At 37.2% G+C, this 24,301-nt stretch overlaps 2 protein-coding genes across 9 annotated transcripts in view; one reads left to right on the plus strand and one right to left on the minus strand.

Moving 5' to 3' along the window:
- The window catches only part of LOC127802586 (uncharacterized), a 31,053-nt gene extending 18,221 nt beyond the window's left edge, over window positions 1-12,832 (plus strand). For 4 of the 5 annotated variants that reach the window (XM_052338477.1, XM_052338478.1, XM_052338476.1 and 1 more), the window contains exons 3-6: window positions 1,108-1,166; window positions 1,873-2,001; window positions 2,754-2,889; window positions 12,264-12,832. In XM_052338477.1, the coding sequence (XP_052194437.1) occupies window positions 1,108-1,166; window positions 1,873-2,001; window positions 2,754-2,889; window positions 12,264-12,584 (645 nt within the window). In that variant the 3' untranslated portion in view covers window positions 12,585-12,832. The remainder of the gene's footprint in view (window positions 1-1,107; window positions 1,167-1,872; window positions 2,002-2,753; window positions 2,890-12,263) is intronic. The other variant, XM_052338479.1, reaches the window with a different exon arrangement.
- Window positions 12,833-13,302: 470 nt separating this feature from the next.
- The window catches only part of LOC127802584 (beta-amylase 7-like), a 44,010-nt gene continuing 33,011 nt past the window's right edge, over window positions 13,303-24,301 (minus strand). For 3 of the 4 annotated variants that reach the window (XM_052338473.1, XM_052338472.1, XM_052338471.1), the window contains exons 6-12: window positions 19,390-19,584; window positions 17,248-17,412; window positions 16,203-16,463; window positions 15,314-15,532; window positions 14,896-15,115; window positions 14,727-14,786; window positions 13,303-13,866 (exon numbers count right to left, since the gene is read on the minus strand). In XM_052338473.1, the coding sequence (XP_052194433.1) occupies window positions 14,737-14,786; window positions 14,896-15,115; window positions 15,314-15,532; window positions 16,203-16,463; window positions 17,248-17,412; window positions 19,390-19,584 (1,110 nt within the window). In that variant the 3' untranslated portion in view covers window positions 13,303-13,866; window positions 14,727-14,736. The remainder of the gene's footprint in view (window positions 13,867-14,726; window positions 14,787-14,895; window positions 15,116-15,313; window positions 15,533-16,202; window positions 16,464-17,247; window positions 17,413-19,389; window positions 19,585-24,301) is intronic. The other variant, XM_052338474.1, reaches the window with a different exon arrangement.

Below are 24,301 nucleotides of genomic sequence, written 5' to 3' on the forward strand. Positions count from 1 at the left end.
AATCAGACAGCCTTTCATATTGACTCTAATCCAGTTTTTCATGAGTGAATCAAACAAATAGAGATAGACTGTTATTTTATTAGACAAAAGTTGATTTCTAAAGAATTTAGTACCTCATTTTATTGGCTCTAATGATCAGCTGGTTGATCTTCTTACAAAGGCATTATAAGGTCCACGGCTTGACTACGTTTGCACCAAGCAAGATACATATGATATATATGCTCTTGCTTGATGGGGAGTGTTAGCTTTATAGTGTTGTACATGCTTAGCCTTGTACCTAGTTATTTGCTTTGCTAAATTGTACCTTGTGGAGTTGTATATATACGTACACATGAAAAAAATATTCAACAAATTTTTGTCTCTTCCTCAAAACAAGTCCTTTTACTATTTTATCACGTCCTTAACTTGATCTCATCACTATTTAATCCAGATACCAAATGGCCTGTTAAGATATAAGTTTCTGCCATTTTAGGGAAGAATGATGAATTTCTTAGTACTCCCTCCCACAACAACAACAGCAAAAAATAAATAAATAAAGAACACAGGATGGAAAAAGGAAGCAATTGACTGAAATGTGCATACCACAAGTGTCATATATGCAATGCCTTGCGCTATGTATTATTTGGCACACAATTTGGATGTATGATATTGAATCACAATGAAAGTAGAATCAACATCTCTCTGTTTCATGGAAATTGTCTTTTGAGTAACTTTTAACTGGAAAACCCAAACTGTTCAATGGAGCAAGTGCATTAATTGAATATGGGATGATAGCCATTTTTTGATTGAGCAATGGAATCTGCCCCTTCAAACTCATTTATTTACAGCAGTGATCAGTGTGGCATAAGATAGATGATAGGAAAAATATACATGTATATCGCTAAATCAAAAGCCATTTATCTACACACACGATTACACACTTTCCAGATTTGGGTTGGTGACTTCCATAAATTATCTGAACAACATATTTCATCTTTTTCTTAGTTATTCTTCTTAATCTTAACAATCAAGCTGTCCACTTTTTTGTTTCCAGTTTTTTGATGGCTTGCTATTCTTCTGTTTAGCATATGAATGTGCTTATGTTCTGATATTTTATTAATGAACCAGGATGATTTCTTACCGCGGACCACCGTGGCTTTGGAAGATGTTTTCAAGTCAGTTTTCTGGTAAAAGATTGCAGGTCTTGGTCTCCTTTTGTTGTAGTTCCAGTTGTGTACAGTGATTACGTATTTTTGCAATGTTAAATAAAAAGAATCATTTCATTGGTGTCATTTTTTTCATTTTAGACCAAGTTTTCCATGCCATTTGTTAAACCTTCATTTTTCAGTATTAGCATTGCCATATTGGATTGTTTTCATAACAAGCAGGAGCTTGAAAAACTTAGTGACTGGAATCATTTATGCCTGCATACTTAGATTTACTATAAACAACAGTTTGATGGTGAAAACAAACTGCATGAGCCTATCTCAAGGGAATAGTTTCTGCAACCCCTTCCCCCTTTATTGGGGAACATGGAATGCATCTGAATGAACTAACTGAAATATGCACTCTCAATTGAATTCTAATTCCAAAAAATACATACTGAAATATTAAGTAACTGGAATGCATCTGCATGAAGTAACAGAATAGTTTTCTGCAACCCCTTGCCCAATATGTACTCATTTTCACTTCTTAAATTGTTTTGAAGCAAAAAATGTTTGCCCGGCATACATACACTTTTTAAGTGAAACCTGCTAGGCATTTCTTGGACAAATGCTTTGCATCTTTTTTTGGTTGGTTATACTTCATAATTGATGGGTCCTCTTAAAAGCAACTGCACCACTAGTGTTAAGCCAAGATACTTATTGAGCTGTTCTGCCTTCACTTCAACAGCTTGCCATGTTTATTATGCCTCATGTGCCTAAAAGACACATGTACTCTAGAGGAGAAAATGCTTAAAGATCCTAGGAGGCTCTATGCACCTGGTCGTCTCTATCATATCATTGTGAGGAAGCCGTTCAGGTATGGCCAGATTTCCTGTACAATCCAGCAGGGTTGCTTACATAAATGGATTTTATCCCATGTGCTTGGGAGTTGTGGGAAAAAACTTCAAATATAACAATTCAAGGATGTGGGAGTTAGTGGAGCTTATTTGTTCTAATGAAGCCCAAGGGGAGTCGTGCAACTACTTATGTTATCTACTTCCTCTGTCCCTAAATTTTGACCATCATGAGAATTCAACTTTTCAAGGAGACAAGAACTTGACTGTGTCCACACCCAAATAAAAGTTCAAAATTTTCCACTGTTTCATGCTAATAGATGCATTTCTCTGCTTCAATGATGGTACTTTTTGCATGTGTCAATATGGAAAGGTGGACTTGAATATGAGAAAGAGGAAGCATGTGAAGGTGTTTTTGATTTCAGGAAGTGTGGAGCATGCGGCAGGTTGACTCCATAGGATCTGAGAATAGAGCCATATGAGACTTGAGGAACTGCACGAACCAGATGTTCTAAAATAAACAGTCCACGATGACTAGATTAGGTTATTCCAAGCATACCTAGTATTGTGGACTGTGGACATAACTAAAGAAGCAGTTGTCATACCATGGTTTAGTTTTCTGGATTTCATTCCCAACACCGCCCCCCCCCCCCCCCCCAAAAAAAAAAAAAAGGAAAAGAAAAAAAATATATAGTAAGGCCATATTGGTTCTAACTTCAATTGATGGATATGTTTTTATGTTGCTGACTCTCACATTTTCAATTCTTGTTTGCAGGATAGGAAAAATACCCCCCATTGTGAAGACGGCAGTACCCGTTGATGGAAGATTTGAGCACATAGTCCTCTCTTGCAATTTAACTTCAGATCATGCCATCATTTGGATAGAGAGAGAATCTCAACGTGCTCTTGATGTAAGTTCTCAACTTTTGCTGTTAGCTATAGGCTAGGCACCTATTGAAGCATCATCATACTACATAGGAGTATATCCATATTCCATAGGGAATAAATTATAGTTTTCATTCTTATCAAAGTAGGAGGGACTGGAAAATGAAGAGGTGGGACATGATATTTTGCCTTTATGTGATTCGAGTGCAACTTTGTAAAAGATTAACCTAATGAGGTAGCAAGATTGAAAGTTTACATTATTAAAAAAAGGTGCAAATTCAAGTTTAAAAAACTGAGATTCTCTGTCGCCCTCTGTTACACTTTGGGAAGATTGAAAAGGATGTTATATTGGTAGAGCTTTCGCCTTCTGCTCTCCCTTCCATACTTACATCCCCTAACTTAATGAAGGTGCTTTACTGCTCCCCTTCCCTCCTTTTAAGTCATCCTGGCTGAGATCAACACAAATTATTTAATTGAACTTATACCAATGGTGTCATGTCTAGGGTTCAACAACTTCAACTACATCAAATGATCCGTGGAATGAAATCTGGCTATCATAAGTAATTTCTCTGTTTACATCTTGGTTAGAATATGATACCACGTGCATGAAAATTTGATATGTAGTCCATAGCTTTAGAAATATAGTTTACATGAGTACGATTTACCTTCAAATCCCAGAAACCTATTGTTTGTGTCTTTAGCAACCTTTCCAGTTCTTGGTCACTTTTAAATACACTTTGATTGCTTGAGGCTTTGTTTTATACCATTTCTAGTCTTTTGTTAATCATTTTTGTTGTAGTCTGATTTAAAAGATGATAACAATACTCCTAGAATAAAGTGAATATTATATCTTATGAAAATAGTTGCATGAAATTTTTAAAATATATTATATTCTTTCATTACCATAGAAGAAAACCTAAAAGGCATCATTTTTATCTTTTTGTGACCTTTTTATTCAAAAAGTTCTCTTCTTTTAAACCAGAAAAGTTATAAAATCAAATAGCTTAAGCTTCAAATTTATTGAACTGGAAAAAAAAATTCTTTAGCTTTGTTAACCCCACAAGTTGACAAAAAAGGTTTCAAATGGTCCCACAATCTTTTCATCTTTTGACCTTTGACTAGTTTTTCACATTTACAATTAACCCTGGGATGTAAATACAAGAAATGGTTTTACCTGCAGCTATGCATTGGCCATTATCTTGACAACTATACCTAGATGATTATTCAAACGAGAGAGAAGAGGAAAATGGGATATGGTATAATTTGTATCCTTGCATTTCTACAAGGTTCACCCTGCTTGTCTTCAGTTTATGTACAGATTAACTCTTCATGCCAATGCATTTGTTGATAGATAGCCTTATGTAATCTTAAAAGGTGGGAGAAAAGCTGAGACGAAACCTTTAAAGTCCTTTTTTAAAATTCTTTAGTTGGCTTTGAGTGGGGGTCTACATTTAATTATTTCGGTCAGTTATGAAGAGGTTTAAAGGCTGAACTGAATTAACATATAATGAAACTTATCTGAACCAAAATAAAAAATAAAAAATCCAAATGTATTAATCTAAATAATCCAATAACTGAAATAATCGAATTACAAGATTTTACTAAAAGAGGAGCTTTTGTAACCCATTCCATTTTGTAACTAAACTAAACGTTGTATTTTGTCAAATTGTATTGATGGGGAACAAGATAGGAAAGGTATTTTTGATTATATTATTAACATAATTTGTTATTTGTTTCAGAATATTTTTGTGTATTTCTTCCTAATTAATTTTGGAAATATTATATTTCCAAGATTTAGGGTTTGATCTTTGATATGTTTCCTAATTAGCTAGGATCTTTAGTCTATATAAACCCTTTAGAGATGTATTTTTAAGGAGACTTTGATCATTGATATTGAGTTTGAGAATTGGTTTGAGTAATTGTCACATTCTTAGGGTTAGCTAGGGTTGTGATAGGAATTAGGGGAGAAATCATAATTATAGAATGGAAAGAGGGGGAGAGATCAACAGAATGGGAGGGAGAATTAGAGAGAAGCGAGAGAAGGATAGAGAAAATTAGAAGGAAAGGGAATTCATTTTCATTACACATATGATAACCCATCCTCTTACAAGCAGACCTTTTATAAGCATAGCTAGCTGCTAATTGATTTCCTAACAGCACCCATGTGCTCCTAACAATTTGCAAAATATCTCTTAACAAACTATTATAGCTATTAATATTGTTGGAAAGATCCCACAATCTATGGGTGATTATCAATCCCAATGATCCCACAATCTATGGGATTGATTATAATCAATCTTAATTGTTGGGATTGATTGACTGATGTAAATTAATAATTGATATAATTAGGATTGATTGATTGATATAATTAGAATTCCTTCCTTTTTTTCCTTAGTTATAGGGATTTGATTGTTTTCTTTCTCCTATATATATTGTAATCAGTCCTAGTGAAGAGTAGATGAGAAATATACCAAGTCTCCAGTCTTGTTATACATTTTTCAGTTTTATTCTACATGGTATCAGAGCAGAAGATTATGGCCTGATCCTCCTTGAACCCTAGCGTGCATTGCACGGTTTCTTCTGCCCCCCTTTTTTTTTCTCTTCTCTAGGCCTTCATTGCTTCCTTCTTGTTAAACAGATCAATCCGATGAACATGTCAGAACTTTTAGAGATTGTTCCCACCTTAACAATCGGAGAATCAGCTCTGGTTGAACAAACCACTAGAGCTGGAGATTTGTTGGGGGTGCATCAATCCTATTGTCTAGATGGTAGGAACTACTTGCAGTGGGCTCAACTCATCCGGACCTTTCTCAAGGGCTGTGGGAAGATCAACCACTTGATTGCATCTCTACCTAAAGAATCAGATCCCACTTTTATAACATGGGATGTTGAGGGCTCTCTCATCATGTCTTGGTTGTGGAGTGCAATGCAACCTAAGGTGAGTAAGAACTTTGTGTTTTTTTTTAAGTTTTGCAAAGGAGATATGGGAAACAGTGAGGCAAACATACTCCAAAGTTTAGGATTCCTTGGTGATTTTTGAGATTAAGACTAAGATCAACTCTACTAGGCAAGGTCAATCAATGGTTATAGAGTATTATAATCGGATGAAGGGCCTCTGGTTGGAGCTTAATCATTATCAAGACATAAAAATGGTGTGCAATGTAGATGCTACCACCTTGAATCAAATTTTTGAAAGAGACAGGATTGTGGAATTTCTTGCAGGCCTAAATCCAAAATTCGATCAAGTAAGAATCCAAGTTCTTGGTAAGGATAAACTCCTTACTCTACATGAAGTATTTGCTATTGTTATGAGTGAGGAAAACATAAGAGGGGCTATGCTCAATGAGTACAGTTCTGAAGGATCAGCCTTGATGTCTAGCAACAAAGATGGGGCAAAAGTTAGAGTGGGAAAGACAGAAGTTCAAACCAAAAACTCAAGTCATGATGGGTAGTGGTGTTCCTACTGCAAGAAACCACAGTTCACAAGGTATACTTGCTTTAAACTGCATGGGAAGGATGCAGTTTTAAACAAGATAGGAGGGTTGAGGGGCATGAAGTACCAAGCCTACATCTCCAACAAGGAGTAGGAGGAAGTCACTAATAAAGGAGAGGCATTTGGAACTGATCTGAATCAGTTAAATGCAGAGGAGATTAACAAGCCGAAGTCGTTTCTAAGGACCATCCATGATGGAGCAGCGTCCTGTTCTCTTGCACAACAAGGTAAATCCCTAAGCTTTGGTTCTTTTTCAGCCTCCAAAATTGATAGGAATAATATGCAGATCTTGGATTCGGGAGCCATTGATCACATGACCTCTAATCTTCATGTTTTTGAGACATATGAGCCTCTTGAAACTACTAAACAGATAACTATTGTCAATGGCACTTCTATTCCCATTACTGGACAAGGTAAGGTCAACCTTAGCCCTTATTTATCTATTGACTGGGTACTTCATGTACCTAATTTGGCTACCAATTTCATTTCCATTCATCAACTTACTAAAGACCTACATTACAATGCTATTTTTTCTCCACATATGTGTAAATTTCAGGCCAAGGACACAAGAAAGATGATTGGTGTGGCTAAGGAACAACACGGGTTGTATGTTTTACAAGGGGAGAGTACTTGTCCGCAAAGGAGATAGCTGAGGATTTTTTGTTCATCTCAATCAGCCGTGGACCTTTCCAACATTTGGCTCCATCACTTTGGACTAGGACGTCCTCCCTTTATTTTGTTAAAAAGCATGTTTCCAGCCTTGTTCAAGATCTTAGACCCTAGTAATTTTCAATGTGATGTGTGTGTAATGGCTAAACACCATAGTGTCCTATCCTATTGGCAACAACCTTTTATCAAAACCATTTTATTTAATCCATTATGGTGTTTGGGGTCCATCCAAGATACCAAACTATTTTGGGGCAAAATGGTTTATTTCTTTTATAGATGATTGTACTCGCATGTGTTGGATTTTCCTTTTAAAAGATAAGGCTGCAATTGGGATTGTCTTGCCCTATTTTTGCGAAATGATATCCACTCAATTTGGCACCTCTATCCAAAAATTTAGGACTGATAATGCAAGGGATTATTTCAGCAATCACTTGCATCAGTTTTCCAACAAGAGAGGATAATCCATGAATCTTCTTGCATAGATACTCTACAACAAAATGGAGTAGCTGAATGGAAGATGAGACATCTCTTCAATATAACAAGATCTCTTCTCCACCATCACCATGTCCCTAAACATTTTTTGGGGGAAGCTGTTTTGACAGCAACATATGTGATTAATAGAGGGATTAATAGGGTTCCCTCTAGGGTCCTCAACAACCAAAGTCCTTTCCAATGCCTAGCTTCCTTTTTTCCAGATTTGAATTTGCATTCTCCTCTACTTCTTAAGGTGTTCGGTTGTGTGTGTTTTGTTCACATTTCTAAAGCCAATTGAGACAAACTTGATCCCAGAGCTCATAGATGTGTCTTTCTTGGGTGCTCTCTTACCCAAAAGGGCTATAAGTGTTACAACCTTATCTTGTGGAAGTTCTATGTCTCCAAAGATGTCACCTTCGTTGAGTCTCAACCATATTTCAATTCTCCCCAAGTTAGACCTTAGGGGGAGATTGTAGGAGGTGGTGATCATGACCCTAGGCATTTCTTTCCATCCCTAGAATCAGCAACATGAAGCTCCTCTAATACAATTCCTAATCTCATTTTTGTTCCCTATCCTCAGCATATCTCTTTACCTAATTCCTCTCCTCAAAGTGAAGGCTGCAATGAACAAGCAGATTTGAGGCTATCATCTCCGATGAGATTTAAAGACTCTCCTTACGTATTTAAAAGAAGACAGCCTGGTGATGTACCTCAGGCAGCCTCACCATCAGCTCCTGACCCTCGACTAGAATTAACACCTCAAGTGGATGCCATTCCAACAATGCCTACCCCTAAGCCTACTGATCTGAACCTACCCATTGCAGTACGGAAAGGGGCCAGAACCTGCACCAAACACCCTCTAGCCAATTACCTATCTTACCTTCGCCTTTCCCACAACCATAAAAGTTTCCTCACATCCTTGGATACTATTGTTATTCCCAACACCGTGGAGGAGGCTCTAAATGATCCAAAATGGAAGGAGGCTATGTTGGAGGAGATGAAAGCCTTAAATAAAAATCAAACATGGGAAGTAGTGCCTAGATCTAAGGGAGTCAAACCAGTGGGTTGCAGGTGGATCTTTAATCTCAAATACAAGGTTGATGGCACCCTAGAGAGGTACAAGGCATGGCTGGTCGTCAAGGGCTATACTTAGTTCTATGGCATAGACTATCTGGAGACCTTTTTTCCTGTGGAAAAGATAACAACAATTCGCATCCTTATATCCGTAGCAGCTACGTTCGGGTGGCAGTTGCAGCAACTAGATATAAAAAATGCCGCCTTACATGGAGATTTGGAGGAGGAGGTCTTCATGGAATTACCTCTAGGATTGCAACAAGGAGGAGTAGGGAAAATCTACAGGCTTAAGAAGGCTTTGTATGGACTCAAGCAGTCCCCTTGAGCCTGGTTTGGCCAGTTCTCTAAGGTTATAAGATCTATGGGGTACCATTAGAATAGAGGGGATCATACCCTTTTTATCAAACATTTGGGAGAAAAGGTAACAACCCTACTAGTTTATGTTGATGATATTGTGGTGATAGGAAATAATGAAGAAGAACAACACCTACTCAAGGATAATTTAGCCAAGGAATTTGAAATTAAGAACCTTGGTATGCTGAAATATTTTTTGGGCATCGAAGTAGCATATAAGGCTGGGACTTTCTTGTCTCAACGAAAGTATTTACTTGATTTACTAGCTGAAATAGGTATGATAGGGGGCAAGGGTGTTGGCACACCAGTGGATCCAAACACTAAGTTGAAGGGGAATCATACCAGAGAGACAGTGGATAAGGGCAGATTTCAAAGTTTAGTAGGGAGGTTGATATACCTCACACACACTAGGCCTGACATAGCCTTTGCTATTAGCCTAGTGAGTCAATTCATGCATTGTCCCATAAAGGAACACATGTATGCTGTGTGGAGGACCCTGAATTATCTAAAGGCTACATCGGGCAAAGGTATTCTCTTTACTCTAGGGACTGATTTACAGCTTCATGGATATATAGATGCTGATAATGGAGGGTCCTTAGTTGATAGGAGATCCACAACAGGTTATTGTGTGTTCTTAGGAGGTAACTTGGTGTCTTGGAGAAGCAAGAAGCAGGGAGTAGTGGCTCGATCAGGTGCTGAGGCAGAATTCAGGGCTATGGCCCTTGGGTTGTGTGAGCTCTTGTGGCTAAAAATCATCCTAGAAGACTTAAAGATACTAGTGCAGAGACCTATTGAGCAGTTGTGTGATAATCAATCAGCTCTTAGTATTTGCCCAAAATCTGTTCAACATGATAGAACCAAGCAGGTAGAAATTGACTGCCATTTCTTCAAGGAAAAGTTAGATTCAGGACTCATTCTGCTGTCCTATGTACCATCCAAACAGGAAGTGGCTGATATTCTTACTAAAGGCTTGGCATTCAACCGATTGAGGATCTAATTGGCAAGCTGGGAATGATCGACATTCGTTTACTAGTTTGAGGGGGAGTATTAAAATTGTTGGAAAGATCCCACAATCTATGGGTGATTATCAATCCCAATGATCCCACAATCTACGAGATTGATTATAATCAATCTTAATTGTTAAGATTGATTGATTGATGTAAATTAGTAATTGATATAATTAGAATTGATTGATTGATTGATTGATGTAATTAAGATTCCTTCATTTAGTTATATGGATTTGATTGTTTTCTTTCTCCTATATATATTGTAATCAGTCCTAGTGAAGAGTAAGTGAGAAATATACTAAGTTTTCAGTCTTGTTTTACATTTTTCAGTTTTATTCTACAATAACCCTATTACAATAATGCTCCTCTATTGCTCCTAGGGTCATGGTAGTAATCGGGATTACTCATGTTTTTATTTTGGGTTCTACATTGGATATATATTTTGGTTTTTAAAAATTTAAATGCTAGTATTAGAACTGAAATTTTTCATATAATGAAACGAAATTGTACCAGATTTATTAAAAAGAAATAGGATCAAATTAACTGAAATTAACAAAATGGTTTAATCTCGGTAGAAGCATAGAAATGTATGGGAGAAAAGGGCATTTTGGTTAACAGAATTATTTATTGTGATGCTTAAATTAAAAAGGATGTCAAGCAAGTGGAGAAAGAATACTTCGGCACTTGCTTATAAGAACAAAAGAGATATTCAAAGTTTGTGAAAATTATAGAGAGATCAAACTAATGAGCCTGAAACTTTGGGAAAGGGTGATTGAACAAAGGATAATGAGAGAAACCAAGGTCTTTGCAAATCAATTTTGTTTTATGCCTGAGGTTAACAATGGAAGCTATCTACTCCCTGAGGAAAGGTCTAAAGATGAACAAAAAGACTTGCATATGGTATAAGACTTGGAAAAAGCCTGTGACAAAATCCCTAGAGAAGTCTTGTGGAAGGGGTTTGATTTAAAAAAGGAGTTTGGATTGCTTATATATAGGTTATTAAAGACATGAACCATCAAATGAAAACAGATTTTAGGACATGTGGAGGAGATATTGAGACTTTTTCATTGCAATTGGATTACTTCAAGGATCTACATTGAGCCTTTACCTAGTTGTTTTTGAGATGGATAAACTCAAAATCACATCCAAGAAGAAGTGATTTGGTGTTATCTTATTTGCTAACAATATTATCTTGGTAGATAAGACAAAAGAATGTGTGAATAATAAACTTGAATTATGGAGAAACACTTTAGACCTTAAAGGTTTTAAATTAAGTACGTTAAAAATTGAGCATATGGAATGTAAGTTTAATGAAAATAGAAGTATGAATAATGTTATTGTGGGATTTGGAAATTAAGTTATCCCAATTAAAGATCAATTTCGACATGTTGGGTCAATTGTTCATAAAGATAGGGAGATTATAGAAGGATGTAATGTCATAGAATCAAGGCAAACTATTTATAGTGGAGAAGTGCATCCAATATTTTATACGCTTTTAAGATCCCTTCAAAGCTAGAAGGAAAATTTTTCTTGGATGTCTATAAAATTATTGTTGTATGACTCAAAATGTTAGGTAGTTAAGTACTAACATGTACAACTTATGTGCATAACTAAGAGGAGAACATATTGGTGGATGTGAGGCCTTAAAAAAAGGTGAATTAAGAAACGAGATCATATTTAAGGTTGGAGAATGCCCATTAAAGATAAGATGCCAAAGTCGCAACAAAAATAGTTTGGACATGTGAGAAAAGGACCAATAGATGTATTTATGAGGCAAGTGGGTGAAACAAAGGAAGTTCGTAGCCAAATGAGAAGAAGATTGAGGAAAACTTGGTAGGAAAATCTAAAATAAAAAATTAAATATAATGGCCTTGCTGAGGATATTACCATGGATAAAGATGGTTGGAGCTTTAAAATTCATGTAAACTTCACAGTGGGGTTAGGGGTTGTGATTGTAGTAATTGGTTCAGTTGGAAATTCAATTTTAATAAAAAAATGCCCACCCCCCAACTTTGAGCATAGGAGAGAAAAGAAACAGGAAAGACCTCCCATATACTTTATGCTTCTACCTTGGACCTTTTTGCAGTTATGAGGAATTTGGAAAGTAAATTTGTGATTGAAGTTGAGATAAAACTAATTGGGACAACATGCAAACAACATACAGAAACAAGGGAGGATAATTGTATCTGCCTTATTTTTCCTTTCAGTTTTATCTTATTTTCCCTCTTCTTCCAGTTGGGAAAAAATAGACTGTTATCTTAAGATAGTTGAAGCTCTTATTTCTTTCCTTATTTTTGGTGGCTTGAATTATAATTCCCTTTAATTTCAGTTAATGATGGAGAAGGAACGGATTATGGAGATTCCACCCCAACAGAAAATGGAGCGGCAGGCCTCGCTTGCGAGAGAACACAGCAAGGAGTACAAGGCAGCACTACAGAAGGCGATTGCACTCGATGTCCCTCATGCTTACTCACCATCTTCATATGGAACATTCCAGGACATAGAGGAAGGGGACCATTCGGGCAGATTACACAGAGAATCACCATTAACGTCACCCAAGAGTAGGAAGGAAACCTGGGATGAATTGGTAGATCGCCTTTTCGACACAGATGAGTCAGGCCGCATGGTACTCAAGTCACAGCCCACATAAGGTTTCGCAGCAGGCTTAGCAGAGCAGGGGTAATTTTTTTTTGTATTTATTCATATTGGCCTCTTTCTTTTCTGGGGGACATGTATCATGCTTGCTTTTTTTTTTTTTTTTTTTGTTTCCTTTTTTTTTTAAACTTTTAGGGTTCGTAGAAAAAAAGCAGTTGCTCCAGTTATGTTGTATTCCCAGGGACTAATTGTAAATGTGCATCTTCATGATCTACTAGTAGCTTTGGGCACTCTTGACATGAATATCGCAATATAGGCAGCCCAGATTCCTGTGTGGAGATCAGAAATGAATTTCATAACCAATTACCACTCACTCTTCCTTTCGTTCTTTTCAGTTACCGATAACAGCTTAAACCACTATTTTTTAAAGTGTGCATTAAGTAAATTCATTCGGTACAAGCAACAATTCACGAATCATACTCAATAAATACACAAGAATCTGTATAAATTGACCTTCAAAGGAGTTCAAAGTCCAGCCATAGAGGAGGTAATTTTAACTTTTTACCACCCACAAAACCCATATGGGTAATTAACTACCTGTCTAAGATTCCCTCAAGGCACGGCTGCACTGACTGAGTACTAGACGAGTAGAACTGATCGGACTAAAGGTCGAAAAAAAATACCCTTACGCTTCCGCCAAGCATGGGATTGTTTAGAGGCCATGGATTGCCAAACCAAAGACGAAAAGCAGAGGCTGAATGCGAACCATGAGATTTTAGCACAGCTAGATTTTGATTGGTGACATTGCATCATAATTTGAGGGAGTCCCCATAAGTTAAAAGGGCCATCGTTTAGCCGACAAAAAAACCAAAAAAAATACATTTCAACTGCAAAAAATCGATCTGCTAAACCGTCTAACTACAAGGCTATAGCTACCACCATAAAATATACTGGATTTCCAACTCCATTTAATCCTCATTTCCCATTTCCTATCAATTCTTGGCCATTGAACGGGAATTGGATCGAGGAGGTCTCAACCCCAAAATGAACTCTTATCGTCATGCTTATTAACTCCAGCCAGCTCATTTCCGCCAGTGATTCAGATACGCGATGAACTCACGTGCTAGTCCCAGTTAGGGGAGGCAGCAAGAAAATCTGAGCCCAGGAAGTAGCCTGCTTTTAATTTTCGGTTCCATTTACAGAAGAGGTGCATCCGGATCCAATATTAAGAATATGATTTCCCCACCAATTCTTGTGGGAAGACTAGAAATAATACAGCGGTCAAAAGATCCTTTCTTCCTTGGAGTGCTATGAGATGAGATCAAGGACTGCTTCCCCTGCAATGATTATGAAACAATGTCAAAATCGCGACTCTTGACTCTCATTCTACAAGCTAGGTATAAGTGTCAAGGAGCATTATGATAAAGCAAGATACTCAAATAACCAAACATAAAACTGGAACCATCAGACTGAAACTACTAGAGAGAAGTGTGCTGCGTATGCTTGCTTATTAGTATATATTAACCATGTACATTTGGAAGAGGGCAAAAGAAAGAAATGATCATTAATATCAATTATGCATCACAGGTAGGGTTTTTGTGTTTTTAGGTAGGCCACATACTTTTGCATCTTCATAGTTTCAGTGAGCTCATTTCAATTGTGATAATTGGATGCTACAGTCCTGAGTTGTTTCAATTGCGATAAGCTGCAGTTCAGATCCTCATAGCTTCTGAGCTATTTATCTCCAAATCTCTCAACTGAATTAATGACCAGACTTAACTAAAACCTACCAAAAGATATAGAGTTCATCTATTGCAAGTCAAGTTGAAAGGACCAAAGTAGAAGTTGATAAAATTTTGAGCATGCGAATGTGAAAGTTGCCCAAGTTGCGATTACTAATCAGTTCCACATCCATGATAAAGTTGAAGGCAAACCAACTGCCCAAGCAAGAACAAGAAACATCATAAACCGACAGCTGGCAATTCCCCCCAAACAATACTAATAAATTCATCATATTCAAATTCATTTAAACCTTGCATTGCCATCTCCACCACCACCACCAATGGCAGTTCGACCGCAAAAAAGAAGCAACAGTAATATCACCACCAAGAACACTACCATAAAAGCAACCACTGCCACTGTGCTATGTTTGACTAGTTCCATAAAATTTAGATAAAGTAAACTAAGAAGAATTCACCTAAATTGATTCATGTCCTATATCTCTGCTCCCAAACCTCAGGACTCCCTTCCCACCCGCCTGCATGTGTGGCGTCAAGTAACTCAGAATTTTGTTTGCTTGCAAATGAATGCGCTTATTGAAGAATATCAATGGAGATAAACTATGAAAAAGCTTTTCAGTGTCTTACCATGCATTCTCTTGACAAATCGTTCAAATTCGACAAAGTTGTGGCTTTCCATGAGAAGTGGGCCAAGTCTAAGGTAGGTAAAGGCACAAAAGTGCCTCCCATCTGGATCATTCAAAGGCTTGGCTCTTAGCAAGATGTTGCTATAGCCTTCTCTGTCATGGCATGGAATAGCATTTTCACTGGCTACTTGAATGCAAACATCCCATGCAGCATTAAGAACCTGAAAATGAGATAATAAATGTGAAAATATGGAAGATTCAAACAAAAAGATGCAAAATCTTCTACAAGAATCCTCCCCATATACCAGTTAAACTAACACCCTATTTTCAACGAAAAAGATGCGTGCTTCTGAAAGAAATAACAAACTCTTTAAATAGCCAGATGTCTAGGCTAACGAGGAGCTTGCTCCACTGCTTACTTGCCAGGCTAACCCTTCGGGATCTGCAAGTGCCTCTGAGAAGCCCACATGCTGGTCTAACATGCCCCATTCAGCACATGTGAAATTTATGGCAGCGTCATGCTTCTTTAACATTGCCATAATTGCTGCATAACCGTCACGATTAGATGGGTTGTAAAATCCAGCAGTTAATTCAGCAGCATGGCTGGTTGTCTTGTACCACCAATGATTACCTGATAGCTGCTTAGAAATCAAAATAGGCAAAATAATTGGATAGAGCCACAAAAACAAGTGAAACTTCAGTCTCAATGATATGCAAATGTTGTGGCCAAAGACTTGCAATTACAGCACCTTTATAAACTAATAAAATGTGATTGCATTGCTTCCTAAAAGTTTTACCTAAACAAGAATATACGATGAAAACATGTTCCTGTAGAACCAATCCATAATAAAAGTTAATAGTGCTTCAGTTCATAAAATAAAATAAAGACAACACCAAGATTTTGTAATTTGTACTGTTTGATAGTAGGAACGTGCTAGCAATACCTATGTCTCCACAAAGGAGGAAATTTTCAAAATCAAGTATTATCATGATGATGACACTTTGAAAGAGGAAAGGATAAACTTGGCAGTTTATTCCTCTCACAAGATGCATTTGCTGGCAAAAGAATAAAAATAAAAAAGTGACAAGAAGAATTAGATGAACTTCTGTAAGTTATCACTAAAGAACCCTCCAGTTAACATGGTTAACAATAACAGCAAATATAGCTATCAATCTTAAAGTAATATTAGCTCATCCAGAGATTCTAATAACAAGTGCAACAGAGAAATTGACCCAGGTCAATTGTTATCTTGACAAGTAATAAGAAATTCTTCTATGAGAAGAAAAATAGACTCAAAGTTGACCGACCTTTGCAGCAATGCAAGTTCCTTCAAAAGCTAACTTGGCCAAATAAAGCACATGATCAGCATGGTCAACCAGAACCTGAGAGTACCAATTCAGGAAGAACCTGCCATAATAGCCATCATAATCACCTCCTTCACAAAAGAATCCGGTTTCATGTGGCCGGGAATTGTAGGAACCTGCATTATCTGGTCCATGTGCCCAAAAAGAGTGTCCCCGTGTCTCAGCAGCCTTCCTCAGGCTTTTCAACAAATACTGATCATAACACTGCAAAGGAAAAAAGTAGAATTAAGATAGAAGGGGATGAAATGAAATGTTTCAAAATGACATGATGCAACACACACGAAGTGCCCAGAAGATGATGGATGAGAAAATAACGATTGTAAATGAACAATAGCAGTTTATATTGTGAAAGCATTTCAGAACATCCTTCAACTTCAACATGGAAATTACAACCGTCACTTCTACTGATTGATAATTCAGAACATTGCTGGATAGACAAATATGTGTGAATTGCCTAGAATTAAGAGTTACCTTTTATCCATTTTTCTATTAAATGATTTTTGAAAGATATAGATTGATAATTGATATCAATTTCTAAAACCCGAGTTTGTTTGTACTTGGAGGTCTTTGCCTTCTTCTCTTGGTATATATTCATGTTCTATCCCCTGGTGCCTTCGGATTAAAGCAATTCTATACTTTCTTTGGAAATAAAAATGTTCCTGAGACCTTGGATGGGAAATTTGAAAGGCATTAAAAACTATGTTGCAGAAATCTCTTAACTGAGATGTGACAATGTCGACCCCCTTTCCTAACTAGTTCCTTTCTTTCTTCTTAAATCAAACGGTTTTTGTGGGGTCCTGCAATCCCTTTACTAGTGAGAATATTTTCACAAATTCTAGAAACAACTTCAGATAGATTCTTCGTGAATTTCCTTTCTACAGCATTATTAGATAAAAGGAAGGGAAAAGAGAAATAGGAAGACAAAAAAAAAAAAACATAGAAAGATTGCATCAATTGTATTCTAATATTGAAATGTTGAGTCCATTACCTGGAATTCACCAACACCTGGATATCTCCAACCATGCTTTACAGGATTAGAGGGGTAACGTAGCTCCCCGCATGGACCTAGTCCAATTTCAATCATAGAGATGATACCATCCTCAAAAAACTCGTCAAATTCGACCCGGAAGCTTCTCATGTAGTCAAAATAAACCTATGTTGGTGTTGAGAACACAAAAAAAGTAAAAACTCCACACTAAAATCATCACATCCATGGAGTAGCTAAAGGGGGAATTATAATTTGAGAGGAAAAAATGAAGGGGAAAAAGATAGAAAAGAAATAATATGCTATGCAAAAATGACTTATTCAAATGGCTGCTATAGAAAAGCATTAGTGTAACACCCAAATTTTTAGAAAGAGACAAATAAAAGGGAAAACAAAATCAAAGAGGAAATAGCATTTCTGAAGCCATTATAGATTGAAATTGAGTTCAGATTTCAAGTGGAGATTGAGATAAGAGGGATTATCTTAGTTGTGAAGGGATTTAAATGGGTCTGCAATTTTGAATTAAACTTGATCAAGCCTAGGATAAATAAGAAAAAATCATAATTATTATATATTATTGGAAAAGAATTTGATAAGGATTGGGATTGACTCTAGGGGATGATTGAGAGATAAATCATAAACATATATGAATATTATCTTCATAAGGTTTAAGAAGGATAAGAATAACGATTAGGATTAGAATTCACACTTATGGAATTGAAAACAAATCAATTCCTTGCAGAAGAGAAAATTATTCATCTAAAGTTTAGAGACAAACTAATTCCTTGTTGAAAAGGGATTAGGATTGGTAACGTAAATTTTGAGGATAAATAGGAAGAAAAACTTATGTATTAGTTCGTTAGGATTCAATAAGGATTATGATTAATTGGGGAATTAGAAATAAAAGAGGAAATTGAATCCAAAACCAAAAGGGATTTGTATAAAACCTAAGGAGCTTATAAATACAAGCTTAGAGGAGGATTAAATCATTAAACTTTGAGCGATGAGAATTAATGAGAAGCAAAGTCCTAACGAATTGTTGATTTGACAATAAATTGAGAAAGCAGAGTTATCAAATCATTTTGAAAAGAGTATTGATGGTGTTTGCATGTTTTTTTTTTTTAAATTGTTATGGAACCATTGGAAGAAGTTCAGGGGTTACTCTAGCAACTAAAATTTGGGTATCTATAAGGTGCCATTTTAGTTTCTCAACGGGAGGAGATGAAGTGATTATTTTTCCATGCTCCACTGGGTACTTGGGGGTGGAACCCAGGGAAGTTACTGGATCCCCTTGTACATTGATTGGATCTAGGGTTATATTGCCCATTGAGATATGAGTTGATTATAGAATGATATTATGGTTCCCTTGGTTAAATGATATTTTATACATCATGGAAAATTGTAGCTACATCATATGCTTTGATGTGATATAACGGTATTGATGATACTTGTTGCATAGGGAATATTGGTGAATCTTTAAACTGAATTTTATTTTTATTGAATACATATGAAATTCTTTATTTTTGGTATTGATCTATTATGCGAGGTGACATTCACTAGGCTTTAAACTCACCAATCTCCCTAACATATTTTTCAGGTGAGCAGGAATAAGGGCTGGACCCACCTGGATTAGGAGATTATCAGTGAACACAGTTTAGGATGGTTTAATATTCAGTTATTTTCTGTTATTTCAGTTATGTAAGTATGGAAGGATTTTAGACATTGTGAACTAGTCTTGGCTTAGGGTTCATGGCCAGTTACACAACTTGTGGAGGGGTGTGTGAAAATTAGTGTCATGAAGCAGTCCTACTTGGGATTTCTGTTTTTCATACATTTAGCAGTTGTCACCAAAAGAAAAAATTATATGATAATTAGTAACAAAAAATGAAATGGAAACATGAGTTGTAGGTCCTAGAACATCCATGAACTGTCTTAAATTCCAAACAAAAGTTGAGTGATAATTAAACAAAGTAGAAACAGTATATCTTTAGAGATACCTATCCTGTATTTATTTCTACAATATGAATGCTGTAAACAATTATACTCAATGAAGATTATAGTAACAATTTCCAGATAAGGACTATGATGACTAAGAATTTGATAAAGGTCACATGAAATCAGATATATTAAGGCCATTTACAATACCTCTACAGCAGTTCGACCTCGTAAAACACGTTCCTTGTCAATTCCCCATGATAAGCATTCAGGGTTACGTCTTCCCTCTCTATCAGTGAAAAATATGTCAGGATTGGCACGACCGATCTCTGCCACCCAATGAGGCAATGGGATACAAACATCGTCGCCAATGTTGCCTCCACATTCATGAAAGGACATTACAACCTGAGCCAATAAACTCGATCAATGTCTGCATGGGTTTTAAGGAGGTCTTTGTAAATGCAACCAAGATAGAAGGAAAGTTCCATTGCCCCATTGCTTTTTTGTACCAAACTGTAGGTGTTTCCCCCCATAAATCCTAACGCATTCAAACCAATCTAGATCACATTTCAAAGTTATAATCAAGCAAATATATCATGTCAGCTTAATGATAACTAAAGTGGGACATAGCCATTATTTCACATTATTAATTATTATAAACATACTATGTTTTTGAAGCCACATGGTTAATGGATCAGGATAAAGGGAGCCATTTCTACCTCTGAATCAATGCCCTCAACTTGTCCAGCTTCTCAAAAGAATCTCTAAGTGCTATGTCGAAACTCAAAATTTTAGAAAAATAATAATAATAACAATAAAGAACATATAAATATACAAAGATATATATAGATGTGTATATATATAAACATGGACATATATAAAAGATAATCTGAAACATAAACAAAGAAAAAAAAAAACGAAGAAGAAGAGATAATGAAATAGATCTACACATATTACAATAAAGTTGTGTATAGCAAATAAATATTGAAGATAAAAAGTGTTATAATTATACATATTTTATGTGTGTTTTGTTTGTAATTATTAGGCCTTATAATTAGTCATAGGTTAAGTCCATAGCTTAAAGCCTGTAGATTAAGACCCATTATGCTTATTATAAATAGGAAGCTAAGAGAGTCTAATATCTTAGGTTTTTCTCTCTTAATTATTTTCTCACATGCTATCAGAGCAACCGATGAAAAAAACCCTAAGTTGCCGCTATGTATCTTTTCCAATAGTCTCCAAACCCTAAAAAATCATCTTTTTCTCTCTTCTCGCCGCCATTGTCAAGGCCGAAACTCCACTATTCGGCCACTGGTTGCTAGCACTGCTGCCACCATAGGGTTCCCCATCATTAGATCGACTAACCTCCGAAGACCCATCGTCCCTGGAGCCTCCAAGTGTTGTCTTTCGCTGCTTGACTTTTTCTGGCAAGTTACCACGCGCTAGCGCATGGGAGCACGTGCATCACCGGAATTTTGCCGTCTTCTCACCTAAGCCTCAACGGAGCCTCCTGAATCTATGTGTATCAATTACCCAAAAGCTTTTTAAACATCGGAGTTTCAGTCTATTAGCTTGAACCCCACCATGTCATCCTTGAGTGATGCTAACTCTATTCCTAATGCCCCATCTGCATCTCAACCTTTCACCATTTCCAACATAGGGACCCTTGTTATCACCTTTAACAAGTTGATAGGGTTTGCCAACTCTCTCTCATGGGCAGCTTTGTTAAGATATGGTTCAAGGGGCAGGGACAAGTAGACCATCTCACCAAGAAGGCAGAGGATGTTGACGTAGCCAACAAGGCTAAATGGGAACAGGTTGATGCTTAGTTGTGTAATATTTTATGGAATTCCATTGACCGATATGTTTTGCAACTTTTTCGGCCGTTTAAAACTTGTTATGAGGTTTGGAAAGAAGCCGCTGAGTGTTATACCAACGACATTCAACGTCTCTATACTATTGTCCACTCTATCAAGAACATCTAGCAGGGTCAATCTATGGAATCCTATTTGAGCCAAATGCATTCTCTCATGCAAGAGTTTGAAGCTCTTCTTCCATACGCTACTTCCAAAGCCAATCATGATTCTCAACGGGGAAAAATGTTCATGGTCCTTACTTTATCCAATCTCAAACCCGAGTTGAAGGCTGTCCACCATCAGATCTTGACTAGGTCCACTAACCCTACTATGAAAGATATACACAAAAGATTACTTAATATGGCTAGCAATTCTTCCTCTACTGGTGCTTTTACAAGTACCCCTCTCGAGGCCTCAGCTCTTATATCTCAAGCTTTAGGTGGTAATCAAGGCCGGTCTGGTAGCCGCTCTTGTCCTCAGTGCAACTTTTGCAAAAAAAGAAGGTGCATTAGGAAGATAAATGTTGGAAGAAGCATGGTAGACCAGCTGGCCCTTGTAACACCCCGCCTCGCCAGGCGTGTCACTATAAGGGTATTCCCAGAATTTTTTTTTTTTTTTTTTAAGTTCATCACGCGCGATGATTTCAAGAACCATCTTTACATATAGAAAACAATTATCGAGAACCCCAGTCTTGCCCGTTTAACTAACAAGATAAATAATCTTAACAACTAAACGAGACATATTATAACGCAACAGATACATTAACATCAATACCGTGGCCTACCACGAGTTCATACAAGGTGTTCCAACACCGAAACACTTATTACAAAACTATCAAATGATAACAATATTTTCATACTACCGTTCATACACAACCAAACACATACTAAAGCTTCCAAATGATACAATGACTAGCAAGCTACACACTGCTGGTCTCAACTAGTCACGTCCTCGCCCTCGCAGCAGTCCCTGACTTGAATGTTTGAATGTTCCAGGGGCATAACCCAGATTAGATGATAAAATATCTAAGTAACGGCATGAAACAGTTTACATAATGCGTGAAAGACATACGAGCATGGCCTATACAGACACAACAACATGCAATACGTCTAACTTGAGAAATCTCCCTGACATACTCAACCTCCCGTGGAAAATCCATTCCACACACTGTTGGGGTTGACCTTGCCGCGACATACTTAATCTCTCGAGAGCCCTACCGTATCACTCGTTCACTTGGATTAACCTTGTCCCATTCTCAAGTAGACCCCATCCCGTCCCATACGGACCCAACAACGACATGAAAATCGACACCCCGATGATATGAAAATCACACACCATGCACCAACTCTTTTATAAGTAAAAACAGTTGATGCAATACACACATGATCAATATGCAAATGATGCCATAAACACATAAATAAAATGCATAAGCATAGCATCCCAAGTTCTGGTAAGACCGCTCACCTATACTCACTATACTCATACCAAGACATTTCCAAAACAAGGGTAAAACTAGAGTCAGACCACTCACCTCGAACGTACTCGGATTGCCTCGATCCTCGTGCACCAACTCGATTTGCGTGCCAAATCGCAAACACCCGAGTTTATTCTCAACCTCAAGCCAAGGTACACCCTAAACACCATATTAATTAAAGAAGCATTAAAATCCATTTTTCTTTAATTTCCTCTATTTTTCTCCCAATTTTACCTCGATAATTCCAAAATAATTATCTCCTCAAACATTTTTCCAAATCTTTCAACACAATAAATCCTAAAATAATTCAATAAAAATTCTGGAAGAAAAATTACCAAAATACCCCTATCCACGTGCCCTGCACGTGGCTGCGCGTGAAAGCTGGCGCGTGTAGCCACGCGCCACCGTCTTCTTCCTTAGATCCGGCCGGCGATGACTCCTCCGATGGCTAAAATAATGATACCCCTTTGAAGCCCTCGATATGTCGATCACTACCATACCAATTTTCGGCCGAAAGGCCACCGGAAGATGTCCCTAACGGGCACTTGCAGGTCCGGCGAGGCAGACCGCCTCGTGTTTTCTGGTGAGCCTCGAACCAGCCTCAAACTTACACCAAGTTCCTTCAAAATACTCTCAAAATCTTCTCCTTGATGCAAGGATCGAAAGCCCCTTATTCACTCTCTTCGATTCGACCTCTTAACCCCTTCGATTTGAAGCTCCATTTTTGCAAAAACCCTCGGCCACTTTGCATCTATTTATACCCAAATTCTGGCCATCTCTCGACCAATCACCGATCGAGGCTTGGCCTCCAAGCTTTCCACGGCCGTATGCTACCTTCCCTAGGTCGCCCTTGGCCGTTCCATCGCTGGATTCGGCCTCCACGTGCGGCGATTTGCGGCGGCCAAATTCTCCTTGGCATTCACACTGCCCATTTTTGCTAAATTGCATTTTTCACCCCCTGATTTCATCAAATCTCATTTTGGCCTTTCTCATGCATCCCTGAATTATCCAATATCACCATTAAGGCCCACAAGATTTGTATTATCCATTCCACCCTTGAAACTTTTGAAAAATTATCTTTTTGACCTCCCTCGAGCAAAATTAGAACATTGCACTTTGGCCCGATTGTTCATTTTGACCCTAAATCCATTCGTTTTAACCCGAAATCACTTAAGAGTTGTTCTATACATAAAATATTGGTCCTTGACACGCTCTGTTGATTTTTCGAATGTCTCCTACGTTGATTTGGTTTTCTCAGCCCGATCGACAGTTGTACCAAAAACTGTTCCCGATTCAATTTCTTTCATCACTAAAAATCATAATTCGTATCATCTGTCAATACTATACCATTTTTCTTGGCTATCTAGGGTTCGGGGTACTCCCTCCGACTGATTCGGTCGTCGAAAACTGCGTCAGTGTACCCTATAGCCTCATTATTTCGATAATTCCACTTATACCCTTTATCAAATACCATCTATAGCCTCAAATCATTCCCGGGTATTACATTCTCCCGCCCTTAATAAATTTCGTGCTCGAAATTTGATTCGTGATAATTGTATCACTACTATTACTAATGACTCCCAATTGAAATGTCCTAAATACCATTCATAATCCTTAGCAATCATTCACAACTTACATCCTAACACGATCCATGCTTACCAAACATCTTACTTATTTTCCAAGATATCCCCTTGTAGCTTTATACAGGCGGTTGTAAATATCCAAGATAATATGTAATATCATTCCCAATTGTATCCTCAAAATACATTTCATTTGACTCCTAAATCTCTCA

This window comes from Diospyros lotus, chromosome 5 (genome assembly GCF_014633365.1).
Source record: "Diospyros lotus cultivar Yz01 chromosome 5, ASM1463336v1, whole genome shotgun sequence".
NCBI lineage: Eukaryota > Viridiplantae > Streptophyta > Magnoliopsida > Ericales > Ebenaceae > Diospyros > Diospyros lotus.